Raw genomic sequence first — 26,174 nt, 5'->3', positions numbered from 1 at the left:
CTTGAATTGTATTATAAAATAGTTGACTGAAGTTCTAGATTATATTATCAGCCTATTTGTAAATCTCTGGGAAGTCTGACCAGGGTAGATTTAAAACAAAACAAAACAAAAAAAAACTAATTTGAGTGTATCCATTTGTCAACCTAGGTGTAGAGTTTTCTTTCTCCCACCTGAATCATGAAAGTCAGTTTAAGTCTGATGTCAAAATACTGTAAGTTACATCATTTCAGCATTTTAAAAAGCAGAGGTGTGACTTTTAAAGATAATTTTGTCTTTTTTTCCCCTTGGCTTCTAAGAACTCCTGGAATACACATGTAGAAGACATACAGAAAGCTAAATATAGATGCTAAATACTACATGAATGAACCATCATTATTAAGCCTTCATTTAAAATTATGTGTATAGTATTCTAAATATCAGGTATATGAAGTATTAGACACTGTGTCCTTCGTAGTACCCATGGTAGGGAGAAAAGATTTGTTCATGATAATATAAATTATAATAGTAAGAAGCATATGCCAGTTTCTTATTGAGTAGTGTAGACAGAAACTGTGGATCTTAGGGAAAATAGTAGTCACCAGTGATTAAGGTAGTTGAAGGTGGCTTCATGAAAGAGCTTGGTCTCTAGGGTAGGCAAGGACAGTTTTAAATAGAATGCTCTACTTTTTCCTTCTTTGGTCCTTTTTGTTTTGTTGGGTGGACTGAGGCTGATAAAAAATACACAGCATTTTAGAAATCCATCATCAACTGAAAAGGAGGGATACTTTTTGCTTCTAGCATTATCCCATTCCACAGTAATTTACCAGTGTTTGAAACACTCAGGATGAAATGGGATTTGCTTGGCCAATGGCTATAGCCTCTTGGTTACCCCTCCTCTTCTCTTCCCTACATCTCTGGGCAACTATTAAACATGCTGTTGACTGGCCATGCGGTGGCTCATGCCTGTAATCCCACAACTTTGGGATGCCGAGACAGGCAGATCACTTGAGGTCAGGAGTTCGAGATCAGCCTGGCCAACATGGCAAAACCCCATCCCTAATAAAAATACAAAACATTAGCCGAATGTGATGTCACATGCCCAGCTGCTCGGGAGGTTGAGAATTGCTTGAACCCAGGAGGCAGAGGTTGCAGTGAGCCAAGATCACACCACTGCACTCCAGCCTGGGCAGCAGAGAGAGACTCCATCTCAAAAATAAATAAATAAATAAATAAATATGCTGTTGACCAATTGAAGACTTCTGTAGGCAGTCTTAACTCATTAAATATATTTGAATGGGTGGCTGATATACAATGTTTTAAGGATAATTCACCTTATAGCAGTACGTAGAAGGAATAGAAATCAAGAGGGACTAGAAGCAAGCTCTGTTGGTGATAGACTACAACAGTCCTGACACCCTCTTGGAATAAGAGGGTGACAAAAGAAATGAAATGAGTGAAATAGACTAACACAAATGAATGCAGGAAGGACTTTGTGATGATGTGGGAAAAGAAAAAGGACATCTTAAAAATGAATCAAAGATTTGTCTGGATACCTCAAAGACTCATAATATCTTTTATAGAGGTTTGGAAACTGGTCGGTAGGGCAAATTTATGAGAAGATGACATTTGATCCAGCCATGTTGGGTTTGTGTTGGTGGGAGGAATTCAGGAGGAAAAGTTCATACAGCAATTGAAGTTGCAGGTCTGAATCTCAGAAAAAAGGTCAATCTAGAGGTAAATTTCCTTGTCAGATGGTTATAAGTAGTTGGAGTTGTTAAAGCAGTGAGTCTCACCTAGGATAGAGTAGGTCATATGGTTATTCCTGTATGTGTATATATCATTTGTAGGACTTTTCCTAAACCATTCCCCATCTCCCCTCACCATCATCAAGATTTATACATATATTTTTTGAGAAATTCTAATGTAATTGTCACTATAATAAATGGTAATTACTATACAAAGAGTGATGAAGTCTCCAAAGGAGATGGTATAATGCACTATAATTGGTAAGCTGAAGAGTAAACTTTGATACATTTCCTTCATTTAGGGTGTAGAAAGATGATGTGCATCCAGTGAAAAATGAATAGGTCAATATGGGTAACAAGGTACCTGGCCTGGCTCCTGCTGAAAACAGCTAAACAAGCTTGATAATTTTTTAAAAATCTTGTTTTATTTATTTATTTTTGAGACAGAGTCTTGCTCTGTTGCACAGGCTGGAGTGCAGTGGCACAATCTCAGCTCACTGCGCCCTGCTCCTCCCTGGTTCAAGCAATTCTCCCACCTCAGCCTCTGGAGTAGCTGGGATTACAGATGCATGCCACCACACCCGGCTAATTTTTGTATTTTTAGTAGAGATGGGATTTCACCATGTTAACCAGGCTGGTCTCGAACTCCTGACCTCAAGTGATCTACCTGCCTTGGCCTCCCAAAGTGCTGAGATTACAGGTGTGGGCCACCGCACCTGGCCTAAAAATCTTAAAGGCATTCATGAACTATCAACAAAGTAAAGAATACGGGTTAAAAACTTAAGACAAAAATTTCAGAAAGATAAGGTGAGCTTGATTGCCAGCCTTTACCTTGAGGGAATTTGCTGAATTCTGTTTTTATGATTTCAGAGGGGCTCAGTATACAAAACACAGAGCCAGTCTAAGGTAGGTAGTCTCACAGATGATACTCCAATAAATCTAGAACCCCAAAAGGCTATCTGTAGTATTTTAACTAAAGATAAAGACATAATGTTTTAAAGATGAATAGTTTAAAGAGAGAAATTTAAGCCATATGCTGGGCGAGGTAACACATCTAAAATGTAGATACAGAAAGATTGAAAGTAAAAAGATGGAAAATGCATATACCACACAAATATAAGAAGAAAGCTGGCTGGGCAAAAAGAAATTGTGAGGCAAAGATACTGGAGAAAATGTTTGCTAAATAAATGATGAAAGATTTCAGTTCACCAATAAATATAACATTTCTATTTGTGTGTAACTATTGATGTAGCCTCAAAATATATAAAACAAAAATATGATAGAACTACATGGAAAAATAGACATCTCCATCAACATGGTGAGAGATTTTTAACACCTAATAATTGTTCAGATTTTTTTAAAATTAAGGATATAGAAGATTTAAATAAAAAATGGGCACATATAGTATATTGTGCCGAAATAAATGTAAAGTACATATGTGAAGCACATATGATTTGTGCAAATAAACCAAATACTAGATAATAAAGCAAATCTCAAGTTTCATAGTATCGCTACCAATACTATGTACCGCTATGGTACAGTACAGTAGAGATCATTAGAAAAATAAGTTTGGAAAGTAGGAAATATTTTAAAATGACTCCTGGGTAAAACACATAATAATGAAATGAATGGAAATAACAACATAGGTTAATGAAATAGAAAGTGAATATACAGTACAGAAAAATCAATAAAACCCCAAATTGGTTTTTTTGAAAAGATGTTAAATCAAGACTTGTCAAACTGACAAGAAAAAAGTTACCAATAAAATGCCACCTGGAACAAAAAAGGCCTAATATTGCTGTAGATGTTAAAAATAAGGGCCGGGCTTGGTGGCTTACACCTGTAATCCTAGCACTTTGAGATGCTGAGGTGGGTAGATCATCTGAGGTCAGGAGTTCGAGACCAGCCTGGCCAACATTGTGAAACCCTGTCTCTACTAAAAATAAAAAATTAGCGGGGCATGGTGACACGTGCCTGTAGTCCCAGCTACTTGGGAGGCTGAGACAGGAGAATCGCTTGAACCCAGGAGGCGGAGGTTGCAGTGAGCCAAGATTGCAAGTACAGCACCAGGCTGTACTCCAGCCTGGCAACAAGAGCGAAACTCCGCTTTTGGATTTATAAAGGACTGTTAATAACTATAGTTGGCCCTTGAACAACTAACAGCGTGTTTAAACTGTGTAGGTCCACTCATAAGCCGATTTTTTTTAATGAAAGTTAAAATGAGTGTGCCCGTCTCTCCTGCCACTCCCTCCACCTTCACCTCTTTTACCTCTGCCAACCTGAGACAGAAAGACCAACCTCTCTTCCTCACGCTACTCAACATGAAGACGACAAGGATGAAGTTAATGTAAATCCCTTTATGATTTTTTAAATAACATACTTTCTCTAGATTACTTTATTGCAAGAATACAGGATACAGACTATGTTATTAACTGTTTCTGTTAGTGATAAGGTCGACAAAAAGCTATTTTAGTAGTTCAGTTTTAGTAGTTCAGTTCAGTAGTTTTAGTAGCTTCACTTTTGGAGTCAAAAGTTCTATAGGGATTTTTGAGTGTGGTGGGATCAGCATCCCAGTCCCTGTGTTGTGTAAGGGTGAACTGTATATTGATAAATTTGAGAATTTAGGTATGGACAGAGCCTTAGAAAAATAGGCATTTCTAAAACTGACTTAAGAAGAAATAGAATACACGGTTAGTTCCATAACTATGAAATAATAGTGAAAATATCTTTTTATAAAGAAAATTTCAAGCCCATAGAACTTTATAGCAAATTCTGCCAGTATTTAAGGAACAAATTAATAATAACCAATTTATGCAAATTCTTCTAGAATATGGAAAGAATACAGAAAGGGAACACTTATAACCTTTGTGTGAGGCTAGCATAACTACAATTCCAAAACCTATAGTAGTCTGTAATTTCTCTCTCTCCCTTCTAAATTGGTGTAAGAATCTTAAGTGTTAGCAAGTTAAATTCAACAATATAGAAAAAATATAATGCAATCAGTTGAATTTATCCCAGGAGTTTAAGCCTGGCTTCATTATGGGATGGGAAATCAATATAATATGCAACATTAACAGATTAAAGAATAAAACATATGTGATTCTCTCAATCAATGCAGAAAAGGCCTTAAGCATTCGTTCATGGGTGTATAAAAGCTCTTAATAAAATGGGAACAGAAGATAGTGTTATTTTTCTTTTGTTTTTGTTTTTTGTGTTTTTTTTTGATGGAGCCTTGCTCTGTTCCCCAGGCTGAAGTGCAGTGGCATGATCTCAGCTCACTACAACCTCTGCCTCCTGGGTTCAGGCGACCTTTAACTTGATAAAATGAATTTACTAAAACAAATGTATTTTATAGTGAAAAATTGGAAACATTTTCTTTATGATTAGGAGCAAGCCTGTTGTCTTTCATTACTTTTCGTTACTTTTTTTTTTTTTTTTGGCTTTTCTTTGTTGCCATTACTTCTGTCGTTAACATTTTACTGAGTTACTAGCCACTGCCTAAGTCAAAAAGGTAGAGATTGGAAAAGAAAAACTAAGCAGTCATTATTCATGGATAATATGATGATCTCCATAGAAAGCCAAAGAATGTCTACAAGCTATCAGGATTAATGAGAGTTTGATGGGTTTGCTGGATTTAAAATCAGTATACAAAATCAGCTGTTTCTGTATATCCACCATATTTTAAAATGTCATTTAAAAAAAGATTATATAGTAGCATCAAAAATAAAAAACAATGGACAAACATAAGACATACAATACATTATAAAACTATTGAAAGTTTAGTTAAATTCAACATCAGTTAAAAAAATACTGGCAGATTTTCGTTTTGTTGTATTTTTTCCTGAAATTCATGTGGAAGAACAAAAGTCTATAAATAGGGAAGGTAATCCTAAAACACAAAGTTTTATTTAACTACTTTGTGACTTGAGTTTTCTTATCTGTAAAAGAAGTAGTAATAGCACTTACCTTGTTGGGTTGCTATTGGAATTAAATATGTAATGTAAAATATAACAGTACTGCATAAGTGTTTCCTATTATAACTTAAAAGATTTGTACTGAGGACATATACATAGGATACATATGAATCAGTAAGAAAAAAATAACAGAAAAATGGGCAAAGAAATTTAAATAGGCACATTAAAAAAGAACACTCTCCAGGGATCAATAAACATATGAATAGTTGCACAAACTGATTAGGAATCAAAGAAATGCAAATTAAAGTCAAATTGAGATACCTTTTCACCCCTGCCAAGTTGTAAAATTTTAAGTCTGTCAATAACATGTGCTTCAGAGAATGTGAAACAGTAGGAACAAAAGTATTGCTGTTGGGAATATGAATTAGTATAACCATTTTGGGAGATAGTTTGGCATTATCTAGCAAAGTTGAAAATGTGCATAGTCAATGACTCAAAAGTTTTATTGTGGGCGTATATCCAAGAACCAGGAGATATATGCAAGAGTGCTCATAGCAGCTCTGCTTGTAATAGAAAAAAGCAGGAACCAATCGGAATATTAGTATAAATGTTGGTATATGCACATATAGGAGAAGAAAAACACTTTTCCTTCTACCCTTCTGAATTATCATTTGGGCCTCTATAACAAAAGATAGATAAACAAAAACAAACAAGTTTATTAACATGCATCAAACTTGCAACCTATAGGAGTACCAGAGATGCGTAATTCAAAAGTTTAGTTAGAACTTGAGTGTATATAGTATCTTGGCAAAGAAACAAATTTTTAAAGAAGTGATCAGACAAAAGAAAAGGACCTTGAGTCTCTAGGGGCAGCAAACTGTGGGAAACTAATGGTAGATGAAGACTAGTTATTAAAATTTGTTATGTAGATTTTAAACTTCAGACAACCTCTGGCTGTCTAAAGTTGTTTCCTTTGATTAACTTTTGTCCTTCCTGGTAAAGAGAAGAGGGACACCTTTGTGAATTTACTGCTTTTAGGCAAGAAGGGGTAGGGCAGACAGCTTTTCTTGTATCTGTTTTTTTCTAAATTTCCCTCAACTCAAAATAATTCTTATGCCAAAGTGACATACTTCGGACTACACATGCCAGAGTATAATATTAAGCAGAGAAAAGTGAATGAAATACAGATGCTCAACAACTCTAAGAAATAATGAGATGAAAATGTCACAGAAGAGTACATAGAGTGTGAACCCATGTAGACATTCTGAAACATGTAAAACTAAACCGTAGAGAATCAAACGTATGGTTAAGTTAAAGAAAAGCACGAGATGATTTCAATTTAGGATTGTGATTTTTTTCCTGAAAGACAAGAGGAGATATGTATTTGAAGAGGGCCTCACAGAAGGGCTTGAAAAAGATTATGATAATGTTCTCGTTCTTAAACCTGGATTGGTGTTGATTATATTGTGTTTCTTTATACCTCATCTAAATAGTCTAAGATATTATTTTATCTACCTAGTTATTAGTAAAAGCACTGTAAGAACTTTAAAAATAAAAAGACCAGAGGAGTGAGAATAAAACCAAGATAATGTTTAGGGTACTGGTTATAGTCTTTTCTACCTGAATACACCTGAAGTATACAGAGTACTACAGACAGTCATAGTGGTTCACTGTGGCAGTGATTGTCAACTGAAACACTGTGTTCTGCAAAGAAATAATCAAAATTTGGGGAAGTTGGTGGGGTGGCAAATAAAATTTTTTGAAACCTCAAAGATTGTTCGGTTATACTTCTTCTCACTTTTTTCCCACTGTCTGGGGAATCACTTGCATAAAGTCACCATAGCCAAAGAAGGAGAAGGTTGCAAAAGAGAATTGATTGTAAACGTGTTATAGAATGGTCAAGGAGAAGAAGAAGTCATGAGGAATATGATCTAAGAAAGTGATCAGGAAATTTAGTGAAATCATTAAGCTTGGAGAGAGTAATTTCCATTTGCTCGAGGCAGCAAGTATAATTTGAAGTAAAAGAATATGGTCATTCTAGAGTTGGGGAAAAAGAAGAAAAAAAAAGGGGAAAGGTTAGCGGAGAAGGAGGAGGTAGAGAGGGGCTGCCTAAGAGGATATGTAATAGATGGAGGAAGGTCCCAGAAGAATCAGTAGGGGTTGGGGTAAGTAGTTAAGGGAACATTTTTAGGGTTAGAGTTGTTTTATTTTTAGTATCATGAAGAGGAGAGATTGTGACTAAAAGTGAGTGAGTGGAGGAGGTTGGGGGCCTATTTAGATAAATACGTGATCAGTATTTAATGAGATTGAATCATTGTGGATTTTGAAACATTAGGGCATGGTTGAAGAAAGTATGAATTTATTGGGAACTCAATTGTTTTGTTACTATTCTGAAGCGTTACTCAGCAACTTGGTGGCAGATAGAGTGATGGTAGTGTTAAATCCGCATTGGGGATGGAGCTGACTAGTATAACAAGAAGTGTAAGGATTTCTAAGGAGCACATCATTGAAATAATGACTGTGTGATTCAGGCCATTTAGAAAGTTAGGTATTACCAGATGGGGGATAATTTAGTTGGAGAATAGAAAAGAATTAAGGAATTAGTATACACATTAAGGACAAGGATCAGATGTGAATGTGGGAGGAGGAAGGTGTGACTTCTATGGTCAGAATGACAGAGCATTGAATCTAAAAGCTTAGATGTAGAACACTTTGAGTTTACCAGATAATCAGTGGGCCCCATGTGATTTTAAAGGCATTAGGGTTTTGAGATGAGAGGTAGAAGATGACATAGTTGCATCAAATCAGAAACATATCCTGGAAGTATACTGTTATGTTGGATTAAACAATATATTTGTAAATTTTTAGACTTGAAGCCAGGAAAACCTTCAGCTTATGAAAGGTAGGAGATTTAATTGGTAATGAGAGAGGAGATGGTTTCAATGTGGTGTTGTACAGGGACTGGGATTGTTCTGGGCACATACTGCTGCTTGGATCATATTTAGATGTAGTAGAAGAGTTTTGATAAGCTATGTTTTTGATGAAAGGGTAGGTTAATTGAGATGTGTACTCTAATAGATTTAAAGTGCAGGATGAACATGTGTTAACCGTCTTGGGAATTTATAAATACAGTATTTTGTTTAGCACGTTAATTAGACTATATAGGCTGGGCGTGGTGGCTCACACCTGTAATCCCAGCACTTTGGGAAGCTGAGGCAGGTGGATCACCTGAGGTCAGGAGTTCAAGACCAGCCTGACCAAGATGGCAAAACCTTGTCTCTACTAAAAATACAAAAATTAGCTGGACACGGTAGTGGGTGCCTGTAGTCCCATGTACCTGGGAGGCTAAGGCAGGAGAATCGCTTGAACCCTAGTGGTGGAGGTTGCAGTGAGCTGAGATCTCACCATTGCATTCCAACCTGGGCGACAGAGTAAGACCCTATCTCAAAATAATAATAATTAGACTATATACTTTTCTTGAAATTGAGGTTTAGTAGTCAAGGGCCAGGAAAGATTTCATACACAGAGTTATACACAGAAAGTGACATATTATGACCTTAATTATTTAACTTAATGTCTTTCTATTTTTAGTCCTATCATTACACTGCAGTCTTGAAAACTATTTCTGTTATTTTGAGAGAAGTAAGAGCTGAAGTATTTTGTGAAGGAGTAGTATACTGAAAAAACTTTAAAAACTTGGAACTCTCAATGGCCAGGAATTTTAAGAGCGTCTATCACAGAATGCCAACTTGGAAAAGCTAACATTTGTTAACCCCAGAAAGCTGTTGTGAACTCCATTGCCAGTCAAGTGGCTTTTAAACCCAAGATTTACTGGAGCTGAGTCTTATAAGACTGAGAAGCTGAAGTAAATAAAATTGAGATAGGAGTCAGTAAGGAACAAGCAGTTAGTGTTGTCTAGGTAGGTAAGGGAGTAGATAGAAGTGATGAGGAAAGAAGAGCAATAGAAGCTGGAAATCAGAGGAGAAAAAACTCTGCAGTGTTGTTTTCAACACAAGCATAATAGAAGAGCACCACAGTACTGGGAACCCCAAATGTTTGAGACAGGTCTCAGTTAACTTAGAAAGTTTATTTGCCAAGGTTGAGGACATGCACCCACGACACAGCCTCAGGAGGTCCTGATGACATCTGCCCAAGGTGTTCAGATCACAGTTTGGTTTTATACATTTTAGGGAGACATGAGATATCAGTCAGCATATGTAAAATGAATATTGGTTCGGTCTAGCTCGAAGCAAGGGTGAGGCAACCTGAAGCAGGGAGGAGACTTCCAGATCATAGGTAGATAAGAGACCAATGGTTGCATTCTTTTGAGTTTCTGATTAGCCTCTCCAAAAGAGGCAATCAGATATGCATTTATCTCAGCAGAGGGGTGACTTTGAATAGAATGGAAGGCAGGTTTGCCCTAAGCAATTCCCAGCTTGACTTTTCCCTTTGGCTTAGTGATTTGGGGTCTGCAAGATTTATTTTCCTTTCATATTTCCTCCCTTTTCTTTTTAAAAATCTTTTGGAGAAAGCATATTTAGAAGAAAATGAGTCTCTAGTCTCAAGTTTCATCTGAGCTCTCATGGCTAGGATGGTTTATTCCTTGACGGGTAGGTCTGAGTTATTAGGAAAGCTCATTTTAGCAGGTTGTGAAGTCTCATGTCCTGTGAAGAGAAAATAGGGGGAAGAAGGGAGAAAAACAACAATAAACGATAAACAAATCCTGGAAAATGTATATATAGGCCACATTACCTGAAGTCCATGCATCCCTAGGCAGGTATGAAAGTGGTTTATGTGTGTAAGTGAGTTGCTGTTCTTTTCTTCTGAAGTTTAACAGTCTAGCTTCAGTTCTTAGGGCATTAAGAAAGCACAGCTTAGTTTTCAGTGACTCCAAATTAGGAAAAATGGTGGAAAAAAGAAGGGAAGGAAACTGAAAACATTATTTTGAAGACTTGTAGCCAAGAGAAGTTTGAATTCAGTCTAAACTATAGAAAATAATAAAAATTGAAAAACATTAGGCGGGACTAGAATCTAACAACAGGTATACTATAGTTTTTGAAACATAATTTTTCTGTCTCCAGTGTCTCGTTTTCACTAAAGACAAATTATGGTAGGACTGATTTGCTTTCTTATGCTTGGCCTGATTATTTGTATATAGTGCAGCAAGAATAATTATTTTGTTACATAGGCTTTTTTTTTTTTTTTCTTTCGAGACATAGTCTTGCTCTATCACCCAGGCTGGAGTGTGGTGGTGGGATCTCGGGGTTGATCTGCCTGTCTTGGCCTCCCAAAATGCTGGGATTACAGGCATGAGCCACCGTGCCCTGCCTACATAGGCTTTTAAATTTGGCTTTGATGGGACTTTGTTCCATAGAAATAATCTCAGGTAAGACTTTTTTAAAGCCAAGCCCAGCCATGGATTTGTACCATCAGATACCTGTGAATTGGGTGAATTCTTCTCCTCTTGATTCCAAGATAAACTTGGGGCTCCTGGGCCTGTCAGAAAGTGATATTCTTTACTTACCACAGGTCAGAAACCCTGTACAGGGACTGTGTAGACAAGGTATGAGGCCAGTTTTCCCAAGGGGCTTTTATTGGCTATGTAGGTCAAGTTTGATTACTTAAAGGAAAGCACACCATTCCAGTCAAAGCCTTGGTAAAATAACTAGTTTCTTCAATTGTGTCCTGTTACAAATGAAAACAGATTCTTACTGCACTTATGCAAATAACTGTATTGCCATAAGTTAAGAATACTCACAAATAGTTTCCAATCTGGAGAAATCAGATAGAAACAAATATGTTCCAAATTTTGTTCATAGGAGTCTACTGCATTGTTAGAAGCTGTCAATAGTGCAAAAGAAAAGTTTCTTTGAAAAAAACAAAACAAAGGATCAGCAACATTTTAAGCAAAAAGTCAAAAAGATAACTTCAGTCTTCTGTTAGTTCAGTCCATGCAGTTAATTCCTGTACTGCTTCATATTCATGGACCTTTCAGCTCTCTGTGAGTCCTGAAAGTTTTTCTTCTATTCTGATGTCACAGTCTTCAATCAGAAACATGCATTCAAGAGCACTCATTAGAGTTTTATAGGTGGTTATAAAACCACCTTCTAAAGAGGACCAAAAGAAGGTAACAATTGTCCATGGATGACAAAAGTTTTAGGGTAGCCATAGTCAGAGACACAATTGACAAGGAAATTTGTTACCTCTGTGGCACACAATAATTAAAATTATTATTGATGATGTACATTAAGTCATATCAGAATTATAGGAGTTTCTCATAATTTTGGAACATATACTAATAACATCTCTACAAATACAGACTAGGAAAACCAAATACTATTTCTTATTTGACAATGTTTGCTGTATGGTTTTTTTTACTAAATAAGCCAGATTATGTCATTTTTGGGACTTTATGGAACCTAATGTCTTAAGGGATTAATTAGGTCAAAAAAAGACATAATTTATCATTTGATTTTGGAAAGTTTGTCAAATATCAAAGGTTTAAAAAACTTGATATTACATACAGGTCATTGTAAAATAAGTCATTCATTTCAAAGTGATAACTCAAAAAAAGGTGAAAAACTTCTTTCTTTGAGAGAGGAGACTTACTTCTCCAAACAATAAGCCCTAATATAAACAGCATGAAGCCAATTCAATTTGTTTTTAAACGTTTATAAACAGTCTCCAAAATTTTAATCTTGACCGTAAGATATAACTTCCATAAGCCTTTCACAACTTTTATAACCTTTATTAAGGAGTCAGTTAATGCTTCAACAAAAACCTTCTTAATCCGACACGGGACCCACACATTTTGCATTAGTGTGCCTTTGATATGAATGGTTATAGAGAAATTGAACTTATTTTCTTTCTCAAAATTGGCCCTTCCAATTTCACATGCCTGCCTCCTCTATGATAGTCCCTGGGCCTTGAGGAGTTGAATAGCTTTAATTTCTGGCCTTGTGTTTCAGAAATGCAGTTTATTTTGATTGGCATTTTCTACAGAGCCTGAAGATGAGGCTTTAATTGCTGTCAGTGTTTACGATTTAGCAGGACTTGGGTGTCCTTTTTAGACCCAGAAGTCAAAGCCATGTGACTCAATGGCACAGGTACTTTGAACATATAGAAAGATATATGAATGTTAATAACCTTAATTTAAAAAATTTTTTAAATTTCAGTTTTTTTCCCAAGCAAACCAAGCTTAATCATAATGGCATAGAATTGTTTAGATAAACTGTAAAATCTGTTAGACCAGTTACTAAAAGGCAACAGAAAAGACCTGCAGTGCCAGAATATTATGTTGGAAGAAAACATTTCCTTTGGACGTTCGTGAAAACATTGTTAGCATCAGGCCATAACAAACAGAACTCAAGGAAAAAAACTTGTATGAGTTGAAAATAAGTTGAAAGAGAGAGTTACAATTTCACAGCCTTTAAAAGGGGAGAGAAAACTGAAAATGGCGAGATGCAATAAAAGTTGAAGTTTGGGTTAGAAAAAAATTAAAATCTCTTGTAATTTATTAAGAGTAAATCAGTCCCTTAAGAAAATTTCATTGTTTTAACCAGTGATTTAATGTTTCTATCTATCTATATATATATTTACATCAAGTCCAATCATCTCTAGAAAGACCATTTTAATTTCCCTTTAATTATACAAAAGTTTTTTTGTTTGTTTTTTAAATAAATCCTTTTATTGTGACTTAGACCATTCATGACATGCTTGGATTCTATGGTTTGTCCTGACCATCCTCTTTCTTAACCAGTCATTTTATTGTAGGACTAAATTTACCATATAAGATACTTCTTTTTAAGCTTTCTTACCAAAACAACCCTCTTTATTTTTACAACTTTCTTTACATGCCTCTTACTTCCTGGTTCCTTTTACCTTCTTTTATACATGACCTAAATAAGCTTTGAATTAGACAAAAATTGTTCACCTTTTTAAAAAGGGCACACTTTTTTTTAGAAAGAATGTTTTTCTATAATATATTTTATTGAAATATCTATTATTTAATTTAGTTTAACTTTAGACTCTAAATTATGATGAGTTTGTCTACAATTATCCCATTGCATTTACCTAATTATTTTAATTGTTTACCTAGATTATTTATGAAAACTGCAATAGTCATCATTTAAAGTTACAGAACCACATTGCAAAATTATAACTGAGACAGTGAAAAAGATCTGACCTCACTCACTCCATCTCGCGTCTAACCTCCAAGCTGTCCTCGTTCATTCCTGGGCATAGGCGGAACTAACTTTGGGAGGAACTTCGTTTATAGTTTAGCTTTGAAACAAAGGCAATAACAACCTTTTCCCAGAACAAACCTTACTGCCTATGGACTAGATCACCTAAAGCCACAAGATTAGAAGTTATGATAATCTTACTAACTTCAAGATGTAGCTATTTTCATTAAACTAATATCAATGTCTTATTTATTAACAATTACACAAGAGGAGATCATTCTGTTTGGGGCTGGGTTTATGGTTTTTAATCCCTCTGCCAAATTTTGACACTTTGATAGTATTTTGCAGGGATAAATATGAAATTGCTTGATTAATAAATGTGAACAAAAATATATGTTGGCAATTCTTAAGACATTTCTAATATTACTTTACCAGTAATTTTAAAGCTAGCTTATTTATTAAAGATTTTATTAAATTACGTAAACTTGAAAAGCATTTGACTAGTCTTCTCTTTTTTCCTGATAAAGTATTTGATTCAAGCACTTTTATTTTCTTAAGCCAATTAGTTAGTGCTCTTTTATATATTTTCAGTAGTGTAACATTGTGTATATAACACATAAGTACGTAGACATATTAGGCATACTGGTAGAAGTACATATTATAGATTCATAAAAACTTCTATTTTCCTACCTTAGACTTTCAAATTCTAATAACCTTTTTCACTATCCTAGGCAGTTGTCAGCTAAATAGCCTTTAGTTTGCATATTAAAGGAAACAACTCAGGTGAACATCAAATAGCAAAGTTTACACCATAAAGTATGGAAAGGAAAAGTCTAGTGTGCTAGAGGGAAATTTAAATGGATTTAATTGCCAGTTAAACATAGGGCTATGGAAATTTTATAAAGGCCTTTTAAATACACACTCACACACACACACACACACACACACACACACAGAGAGATCCTACAGCTTTTACTTTGGAACTTTAGCCATGACATAAATACAAATTCACTGGCTTGCAAAAACACCACCACCAACAACAACAAAAAAAAACCTGTTAGATCCAAACAGTGCTTTTTATCTTAGTAGAAAAGTAACAGCAGATTTAAAGCAGCCAGAAAAGAAAGACAGAAAAAGAGAACGTAGGAACTTTGTAGTTTGTTGGTCGACCTGAGGGTTCTTTTTCCTTAATGTAAATGTGCACAAAGATCATGTTACTTCCATTTTACATAAACTCTGGCAAGTAGTGGTGCCATAAAACCTATGGAGTGCTTGAAAGGGGATCATTCTCCTCATTCTTGGATCGTTTCCCACTTTTTCTTAAAAGGAGGAACTGAGCTGTGGCCTAGGGTTTTTATGTGTGGATCAGTGTGCGCTGCTTGTGGGCAGGACTCCACAGTGTGTCACCACTGAGTTGTTTCCGCCATTTTATGTGTCTCGGTTTCTCTCTCCAGAGGTCTATGACCTCTGGGAGGGCTCAAAACGTGGGATGATCAGGCCTTATATGCGTTTCCTGGATGAGCCATTTTAAAAATTAATTTTTGTTGGGGATTTTCTTGTAAGGCTACTGCATGTCAAGGGATGTTAACCCCCTATAACACTCCCATTAGGCTCCCAGTCACCCAGGGGCACCTTTTGGCTGGGGGGAGCAAAACACTGTTTCTCTTTGGAGCTGAGAAAACTCAATCTCTCATTTACCTGCGAAAACAGCAGTCCAGTTCCTCATGCAAATGTGCACAGAAAAGCCAAATCGAGATTAATTTTGGGAGAAAAGGCAATAGAGAAGACCCTTTAGAATGCATCTCTGAGGTAGAATCAGGATCCTTAAATAACAACTTCCTGGGAGAAAAAACAACCAAGACCACTTCCTGTAAACCGTGCTCAGCCACCCCTAACTTTGTAGCTCTCATTCACCATTACACACATCAAGGTCAGATCCTGTCATGGCACAAGATAATCTCTTGTCAGGTTATGGAATACAGGAAGCCAAAAAAGTCAGGTTATGGAATACAGGAAGACAGAGGTTTAGACTTAAGAAGAATCTGCCCATGACTCTTGAAACTCCACAAGGAAAATAGAACCCTCTAAAAGGGGTGAGTGGCACCTTTGTTCTGAATTCTTTAAATGGATTCAAGTCATTGGAAACCTTCTCTAGATTTTTTGGTACTGCAGATAGCAAAAGGGGAAAGAGGTACAGGGTGGAAGAAAAGTAAATGAAAGGACATTTGTTTTTTGAGACAGTAAGCAAACACAGAAACCAAACGCATGGAATTTTTGTTTTTGTTTTTTTCCTTTCCTCTTTTGCAACTGCGAGGAATTTTAGCCAAATTAGGGAGGCTTTGTTACCCATAATTTGGAATTCTCACTCGGATTTGACCAAGTCAAGTAGAGTTTGTCAAATCTGATGGGAGAAAGACCAGAACAAACAAACAACAAAAGACCCAACAGTATGATCACTGAGTGCGCTAATGGTAAGGAGAAATTAAGATCAGCTAGTTGTTAAACTTTAGCCAAGACAAAACCCCAATTCAGCTACTTACCTATGGATAGGTATCAGGCTGAAGACTGCTCTCTACATCCTAGAAGCACGAAAAAAGTCAAACGCATCTTCCCTGCTAGGAGTGAGCTCAAATTCCGTAAAGGAGTTACCTGCCCTCCATCGTCATGGAAGCAGGAAATCTTGCTTTCCTTGTTGGAAGCAAGTGAAACTCCAAAAAAAGGGAGTTGTATAGCAAAATAAACTTTAGGTCTCCACCAAATTTGGGGAGATCAGGTGTTATCTGGAGGGGGCACTCATAGACATCAGCAAATAGTACTATTGGTTTGAGCCATAAAGTTAGCTCATGTTGGTATCAAGCACCGGTAGATTTGTCAAAGTTCAGGGGCACCTCCACTCAGAATCTCTTCACGGTCACCAAAATGTGAACCCCACATATCTGAGACAGGTCTCAGTTAATTTAGAAAGTTTATTTTGCCAAGGTTGAGTACACGGGCCAATGACACAGCCTCAGGAGGTTCTGATGACATGTGCCCAAAGTGGTCAGAGCACAGTTTGGTTTTATACATTTTAGGGAGACATGAAACATCAGTCAACATGTGTAAGGTGAACATTGGGTTCTGTCTGGAATTCGAAACAAAGGCTGGACAACTTGAAGCAAGGAGGGGGCTTCCGGTTCATAGGTAGATAAAAGACAAATGGTTGCATTCTTTTGAATTTCTTATTAGCTGCTCCAAAGGAGGCAGTAAGATAGCATTTATCCCAGTGAGCCAGAGGGGTGACTTTGAGTAGAATGGGAGGCAGGTTTGCCCTAAACAGTTTCCAGCTTTACTTTTCCCTTTGGCTTAGTGATTTGGGGTCCCCAAGATTTATTTTCCTTTTACAGTACAATGCCATCTTACCCAAGAACTTTCAGAATATATAATGGTAAAATGAGAGGAAAGAGATATAAGTACATTAACCCTAAAAGAGGATCACTGTTTCCGCATGTGTAGAAGAAGAAAGATGTTAATGTAAGTTTGTGATAAGTGATTATACCTATTATATAACAATAATTATGTACTCAGAATCCTTGCTAGTTCCCATTTAAATGCATTTTTAAAAAGCCTTATATCAGTGATTTGTCTGCACACACTTAAATTGGAACACTTCAGCTGTGACCTCGGTAAAAAGATCAGAGGTTGTCCTTGTTTCTAACTTAAGTTTAATTCATTCATCTCTGATTTTTCACTCTTGTTAATGACATGTCCAACTTTCTAAACTGATTCTTCCAAAAGGACAATTTTATGAATCTTTTAGAACCTGAATGAAGTGAGTGTTAGCTCATAAGTATTTTCTTTGCTGCTGTTTTTCCCCTTTTCTGCCTTCCCCACTCCAGGCAAAAATATTAGTTTAATATATCCTATTCCACTTAATCTTTTTGAAAAAATAATACTTTACATGGAGAAAAAATGAAATAGCTTGAAAAGGTAAAAAATAGTGTGAAAGGGTAGAAAATCTTATGGAACAGTCAAATAAATATGGGTATACAGTAAAAGGTAAGTTTTCCTCCTTCTTTTGGCCCCCACCCACTCCCCATCTAACTCATTTTCCCTCCACAGAAACAACAACCACTTGGAGATACCTACTTTAAAAAAAAAACAAGCAAACCACGGTGACCAGAAAAGATAACTTTCATTAAGCTATAAACAAGAAAGCATGCATAAACATAAGCCATTTTTACAGTAGTCCAATGATAATTTTGTTTTTCTGCTTATCTAGTGGCTCACTTGAAAGTTAAAACTAGACAATTGTATAACTTCTTCCTGGGACACAGTTTGTTTGGTGGCAGTTTTGGTGTGTTTTTTGGTGCTTTTCATTTATTCACTAGCCATGTTCTGCTCTCCCAAATGAGGATTCTTAGTATTTCAGCAGAATATGGGATTCGAAATTAGACAAATCAGTATTCGAACTCTGTTAATGTCACTTCCTAGCTGTATAATCCTGACATTTTTTTTAATTTCTCTGACCTGTAAATTCCTCATCTAAATAATAGAGATAATAATAGTTACTTCTCAGGTTAATTTTAAGGGTTGATTGTAAATTACCTAGCACAGTGCTAGATGTGGTAGGTGCTCAATAAAACCATTAATTCCTTTTCCCTTTTCTTTCAATGATATATTGTGAATACAACCTGAAGAGATTGTTAAAGTGGGACTGCTGTTGCAGGAAAGAGATGTTAGGTAAACTTGACAAGATAACATTTTCTATCTCTATATAAACTAAACATTATTCTTTTGTCATTTTTATTTAGGAAGTTCCAGATAGAAATAAAGGCTATTCTTTAAATCAAGAGGCAGTTGTGGCATAGAGTAAAATTTTCAGGGCAACTAGCTAATAGGGGAAAAAACAGGGTTTCCCAGATCAGGCATTGTTGACATTTTGGGCCAGTAGTTCTTTGGGATGGGGAGAGGGAGGCTGTCCTGTGCCTTGTAGAATGTTCAGTGGCATCTCTACCTCTACCGACTAGATGCTGGTATCACCCTACCCCCAAGTGTGACAACCAGAAGTATTTCCAGAGTTTGCTAAATGTCCCCTGGGAAAACCACTGTCTTCGAGCGTTGCTTAAAAAGAACACATGTGGGAGGGTTTCACATTTACTGTAGCATAATGAAAATGAAGAGTAAATGTTATTCAGTTGCTAAAATAGGATACTTTTATAACTGACATGTAAATGACTTATGGCAGTAAAAGAGAAGTTATTTACAAGAGATAAAGGAATCTACAAAAGATTATCTATTGATTCAGTGATTTTGCAGGGGCAAGATAAATAACAGATTTATTCTATTTGGTTGTGTGATGTGGTTCATAGCACTTTTTAAAAATTCTTATGAGACAGGATTTCTCTCTTGTCTAGGCTGGAATGCAGTGCCATGATTATGGCTCACTGCAGCCTTGATCTCCAAGGCTCAAGTAATCCTCCTCCCTCAGCCTCCAGAGTAGCTAGGACTACGGGCGTGTGCTACCACATCCAGCTAAGTTTTGATTTTTTGTAGAGATGGCGTCTATGTTGCCCACGCTGGTCTCGAACTCCTGGGCTCAAGCAGTCCTCCCAACTCAGCCTCCCAAAGTGCTGGGATTACAAGTGTGTGCCCCCATTCCTGGCCCCCATAGTACTTTTTTTTAAAGCTATTAAATACATTTATCCTAACCTCCTAGCCATTCTATAACTAAAATGCTGTGTGATGCAAATTTCCTTTCAGAGCAGTCATAACCCTGGACAGACAGCAAGATTCTATATAATCAAAAGCATTTTAGGATAATGTAATAACCAAAACTTAGGTAAACCTGATTTACCAGAGTCCCTTCATTTCTAAAATGTTCACTTGATTGAAATTTGAATTTGTTATGTATAGATTTTTAAAGATTCTTTCGTGGTTATAAACTCCAATCTTAAAATTGAAGAAATCAGGGCAAATATGTGTGGTAGTTAAGTATGGACTCTAGTGTCAGACTCCTTGAATTCATATCTTGTTTCTTCTCTTTGCTAACTTTTAGCCAAAGGCAAATTACTTAATCATGCTAAACTTCAGTTTTTTTTTCTGTGATTGGGAAAATATTATGCCTATCTCATAGTATTGACTCTGAGGATTCAGTAAGTTAATCCTTTTACTGTATTTTGGCATAATACTTGGCACACTCAGTAAATGTTTTTCATTATCTTTATTTTAATTGAAAGCTTTGCTGTGTTGCTAGAACTCATAGGTTTAATGCTGGTTGTGGCCTGCTTTGAGAATATATGCAAATATACTTCTAATGTAGAGTTATTTTTATTATAACTCTGGTTGCCTAGTCCCAGGAATTGACTTCTACCTAAAAGGGACAGCATATCAGAGCAATTTCATATGGGATGTGTATGGCCATCTATTGTAGATACCTGGATTAATTTGAAGGAAGTTGGACATCCGCTTCAGATACTCAGTTTAAAGAAACTTCAGTTATACATTTCTTGCCCTCCTTAACTCCTGTGTCTTTCATCTTGAGATTTTACCCTTACCTGTCATGATAGTCCTATTAGGAATGAGAAACTGAGCTGTATCCTAGAGTCTGATTGAAACAATGGGAGCCTCTCTTGGAAGTGCAAGATCTCTTCAGTCACATACCCTGTTTTCTCATTTCCTGAAAGGTAGTTAAATTTCCCTGATTTCTGTAAAATAGAGCCTCAAATCTTTACCTGAGGGCTCACAATGGAGAAGGCTAAGATCAAGGGACCTAGAATATCCTTGGAAATTTCCTGTGTATCTGTTCATTGCTCTTTAGACTTCACATATATCTATTTCGAAGTGCCAGTATCTAAATATCAAGTCAAAGGAGGTTGTTTGTTCTTTTCATTCTAGGCAGAAAAACTAATGAAGCAAATTGGTGTGAAAAATGTGAAGCTCTCAGAATATGAAATGAGTATTGCTGCTCATCTAGTAGACCCTCTTAATATGCATGTATGTATCTTTAATCTTATTTAAGATTTTTTTGGAGGTGGGGGTGGGTTCTAGCATTTTGTGTCAGGGGTCCTAAAGATCATGGCTGGGTTCATTGATTCTCTAGGCTGAATCATAAGACTTGGCATATAGTTGTATTCCTGTATATGATTTATTACACTGAAAAGATACAAAGCAAAATCAGCAAAGGGAAGGTGGCATGGGATGAAGTCTAAAGGAAGCCAGGCACAAGATTCGAACTGGAGTCACCCAGTGCTTAATTAGTGCATCAAGTTGTGACAACACATGTGCAATATTGTCACCAGGAAAGCTCACTGGAGACTCAGTCTTCAACATATTTATTGGGGGCTGGTTATATAGATTCCCTCTTCCCTTAAATGTACCAAAATTCTAGACTCCCAGAAGGAAAATGGGTGTTTCACCATAAACCATATTGTTTGCACAAACAGTTTAGGCACAGTGAGCTGTTCTTGTCAAGGAATGATGGGACTCTCCTGAAATCTAAGTTCCCACATGCCAGCCAAGGGCCAGTCTTGCAAGTATGCCTTCCCAAAGGATAACAGTAACAGTCTCAGGCTTACTTTGTTAACTCTTTTTCTGTACACGTTTGTTTAGTAAAACTTTTATGTATTTGCCTTTGTGGTATATAAAGCATACTGCTTTAAGTCATGTGGATGTTTGTTTTATGGAGTTTAAACCTAGATTTTCATAATATGGTATGATAACACAGGATACTGAATCCCAGGTTTTCCGTTAATGGCCTTGGCAAATAATTTCCTCTTTGAGTCTCAGTTCCCTCATGTATAATCTAGAGATAATAAACCTGCTTTACCTACTTCATAAGGATTATTTTGAGGATGAGCTTGATGTAATGTATAAGATCCTATATATTTTGTAATGATAGTTCTACATTTATAAATTCTATAAATAGAATATATTTCCCTAATACATTAATGATATATTGCTATAAATAAATGGAATGAAATAGCCCCATCTCCAAATCTAGAAAATAAAAGTCTGCAGTGTCTTAATATCTGTGTATATAGAGACATGCACACACCCTAGAATTAAGCCTGCATTTGAATTTGATTTATAGATTTACAATGGTACCTTCTTGGAACCCTACCTATGTTAATTTCTGAATAAATCTGTACTAGCAGACTTAGTTTTTTGTTGCAGTTACAATGAAAGTTATTTTTTTTTCGGATCTGGCTGCTGGTTTGCACCTTTTCTTTCTATCTTTTTTTTTTTTTTTTTTAACATTATGAAGGAAATGAATCTATTGTAAAGTATTGCTTCTGATTGGCCCCAACTCCACTGTGCCATTCCTTTCAGGACAAGTTGAATCAGGTTTTTCTTGTCTATTTTGAAAATATGTATGCCCTGTTTTTATTTATAGAGATACTTCCTTAAGTTTCAACATAGATTTAAACTTTTTTTTTTTTTTCCCCGAGAGGGAGTCTCGCTCTGTCACCCAGGCTGGAGTGCAGTGGCGTGATCTTGGCTCACTGCAACCTCCACCTCCTGGCTTCAGGCGATTCTCCTGCCTCAGCCTCCCAAGTAGCTGGGACTGCAGGCACACACCACCACACCCGGTTTATTTATTTATTTATTTATTTATTTATTTATTTATTTTGTATTTTTAGTAGAGACGGGGTTCACCATGTTGGCCAGGCTGGTCCCGAACTCCTGACCTTGAGTGATCCGCTCACTTGGCCTCCCATAGTGCTGGGATTACAAGCGTGAGTGACCACGCCTGGCCCATAGGTTTACTTTTGATGGATAAAATTCAGAAGTCATGTTTTGTAAGACTTTATTTCTAAAATTAATTTTCGTGGTGCTTGACAACATCCTGTATAAAATAGGTACATTCCTGATGAGCTCTTTCCCATTAGCCAGTGCTAAATTATGTCTCAACTGGTTCTCAATATTCTTGTGGCAGAGTATTTCCTCCTTATAAATGCAATGAATTTAGCTTATTAGACCCTTGCAGATTTTTGAGTACCTGACTTACAGATTTTTTTTTTTTGGAGACGGAGTCTCGCTCTCTCCCCCTGGCTGGAGTGCAGTGACACGATCTCGGCTCACTGCAAGCTCCGCCTCCTGGGTTCCTGCCATTCTCCTGCCTCAGCCTCCCAAGTAGCTGGGACTACAGGTGTCCGGCTAGTTTTTTGTATTTTTTTTAGTAGAGGCGGGATTTCACCGTGGTCTCGATCTCCTGACCTTGTGATCCGCCCGCCTCGGCCTCCCAAAGTGCTGGGATTACAGGCGTGAGCCACCACGCCCAGATTTTTAATAGTAGATAGTTGACTATTAAATTCCTTTTTCCATTTTCATAGCAGTTTATTTCATTATTGCTTGGAAAAGTCTTTACTCATGTTAATATATGATTTTAACTTATTTATGTATAAATTATCACATTAACATTTGCTATTTTGGGAGGGTTCTTTTTTACTTTAGTGAGTGTACATTTGTAGTAAAATTCATGTTGACCTTAACTTTTGCCAGGTTACTTGGAGTGATATAGCAGGTTTAGATGATGTCATTACAGATCTGAAAGACACAGTCATCTTACCTATCAAAAAGAAACATTTGTTTGAGAATTCCAGGCTTCTGCAACCTCCAAAAGGTATGGTAAAGGTATATATTCGCTGAAAGCATTAAAATCCTAGAAAACATTGAAACTTCCTGCATTGTAGAACTAGTTTTTGTGAAATAAGATTCTCAAGAAGATGCAGAGATCTAGGTGAACAATTTCTTAAAATAATTGCTCATTCTTTAGCATCTGAAATTGAGATAAACTTTTTCCCTGTATTTACATGTTAAAATACTTGTTAAAATAATCTCCTTCAATTTCATTTCTCTTATTTCCAGGTAAATTAAAATTTGGAAAATCAAGATTAAAGAAAAATTCAAAGTCATAATAAAAGGTTTTTGTTTTGTTTTGTTTTCAAGCCAAGACCTTTTTTTCTTGTTTCACAACTCCAACGATCTTATTTTTAGAATGTAATGATTCTTTTTCAGGAAATATTGATCTGCAGATGAACTAGAAATTAAATATTTCACTTTGATGGAGATGTTTGCTTATTCAGAATCACTTTGAAAGTCTTGGAACACAAGAATTGAATGTGCTCATAACTGCATCATTAAGTGTAATTCTTGTTCATTCAAATATTCTTTTCTTTTCCTTTTTCTTTTTCTTTTTCTTTTTCTTTTTCTTTTTCTTCTTCTTTTTCTTTTTCTTTTTCTTTTTCTTTTTCTTTTTCTTTTTCTTTTTCTTCTTCTTTTTCTTTTTCTTTTTCTTTTTCTTTTTCTTTTTCTTTTCGAGATGGGGTCTCACCCTGTCACCCGAGTTGAAATGCAGTGGCATAATCTTGGCTCACTTCAACTTCACCTCCCAGGCTCAAGTGATCCTCCCACCTGAGCCTCCTGAGTAGCTGGGACCACAGGCATGGGCCAGCACGCCTGGCTCTTTTTTTATATTTTTGGTAATGACGGGGTTTCACCATGTTGCTCAGGCTGGTCTTGAACTCCTGAGTTCAAGTTCTTCACCTGCCTTGGCCTCCCCGTGTGTTGGGATTACAGGCGTGAGCCATCGTGCCCAGCTTGTACAAATATTTCTGTCATGCTTAACGCTTGTTAAAGGTGATTAGCTCCTGTCTAATGTATTGCCAAAACTATATGGGTTTGATATATGTTGTTAGTCAAGACTGAACTCAAATTATTAGTCACATTGATTTTTCAAAAAAGTGGATCTTAAAAAATATCGCAATAGCATTATGTATGTTTAAATTATAATGCTTATAATCTATCTAAATTTACAGCTATATCAATAAAATGCATTAATTTACATATCAAAGGTAACTGAAGCCTATACTTGTGAATTTTTATGCACTACATAATTTTTGTTTCTGTTTAGTGGAGGATGACAGTTAACAGCAAAAATGACATGTTCTTTTATTATTAAAACAACAAAGCTATTAGGTATTTCTTTTTGTTTTCTGAAATAACAACACTGCTTATAGTTTTTCCTAACAAAACACTTTTAGTTTATTGTGATTCCCCCTCCAAAAAAAATTTTTGCATGATTATTTGAGCCCAGATCAAAAATGTATGGCCATAGTTGGATTATTTAGTTAAGTCTTTATTACCCTTTTCCAGGTTATTTGTAGTTTGAACAAAAAGTAACTTTTCTGCATTTTTAGTTCTCAATTTGACAATGCTAGTGAATTTAGGAAAGTAAAATACTCTTTATATGCTGTTAGAGAAAGCTTCTTTTCTTCATAAGTGACATCTTAAATCAGGTAATTGGGTGATTTCTCCAGTTGGACTTGGTTTAAAGACCCAGTTAGCAGAGTGGATACCAAATTATGGAGGGAATACTTCAAAAGTTATATGTAAATTTGCTTCTTATTTGAAAGCATTGTCCAATTTAAAAGTTACATGAATATTTTCTGATTATATAAAGTTTTGCTATTTGAACTTTTTCACGTTTATGTTTTTGGACAATTTTTAATCAAGAAAAACAGTTTTGAAGATCATTAATTTATGTTTTGACCCTCAACATAAATTGGATATTAGTGTATAGAATCAGAGTGTAAAATCAGATGCATCCTTATTTGTTCCATTTTGGGACTGGAAATAGGTTACCTAGGTTGGAATTATTGACAATTTTATGTTATACAGTTTATTGCTATCTGAGCTGAAAGTGATCACTGCTTCACATAGACTACAAAAAGATAATTGGAGCGTGACTGCAGTATCTATGCAGTGCATGAGGTCATATGTAACTATTGTGTATAGATGTAAAGTTGAAGCTAGTGCACACCATCATGCCACTAATTGATAACAGGGAAATTGGGGCACACATAAGATACTGATGGTTATATTAAAAAAAAATGATTTTCCCCCCAAACGTTTAAAAATTTACAACAGTTAAAATTCCAACAAAATCCATCTGAATACCATATGGCTTCCTCTGTAAACTTTCTGAATTCTGTATTGTTATTTTGGTATATAAATTTTATTATATTTGTGAATGTTATACTTCATGTTTTGGTGCATTCTTTAAAATGTGAATAACCTAAGGAAAAAAATAATTTTAAAAATAGATTTTCTGAGGTTATAAAGACCCATATTCTTCTCAAGTACTTTATATTTAAGCAGATCTAATTTATATAGATGTATATTTTTGCACCATTTGGACAATTTTTATATTAAAGCCGATAAACTGTTGTCCAAAAAAGAAAAATAGTCACTATTAAGGTGGAATATTAGTCACAAATGAGGATTATCTCAAATTTGGATTTGTTTGTCCCAGTACTTTTTTTCTTCCTTATCCTTTTTTTTTTTTTTGAGACAGAGTCTTACTCTCTCTCCCA

General features: G+C 35.9%; 1 protein-coding gene across 1 annotated transcript in view; it reads left to right on the top strand.

The window, feature by feature from the left end:
• The window catches only part of ATAD1 (ATPase family, AAA domain containing 1), a 66,166-nt gene that overhangs the window by 4,843 nt on the left and 35,149 nt on the right, over positions 1–26,174 (top strand). Inside the window, exons 3-4 of the mRNA XM_011990295.1 lie at positions 20,695–20,793; positions 23,302–23,422. Coding sequence (XP_011845685.1) covers positions 20,695–20,793; positions 23,302–23,422 — 220 coding nt within the window. The remainder of the gene's footprint in view (positions 1–20,694; positions 20,794–23,301; positions 23,423–26,174) is intronic.

This window comes from Mandrillus leucophaeus, unplaced genomic scaffold (genome assembly GCF_000951045.1).
Source record: "Mandrillus leucophaeus isolate KB7577 unplaced genomic scaffold, Mleu.le_1.0 Scaffold376, whole genome shotgun sequence".
In the NCBI taxonomy this organism is placed as follows: Eukaryota; Metazoa; Chordata; class Mammalia; order Primates; family Cercopithecidae; genus Mandrillus; species Mandrillus leucophaeus.
This window is presented reverse-complemented; position numbering and strand designations above follow the sequence as displayed.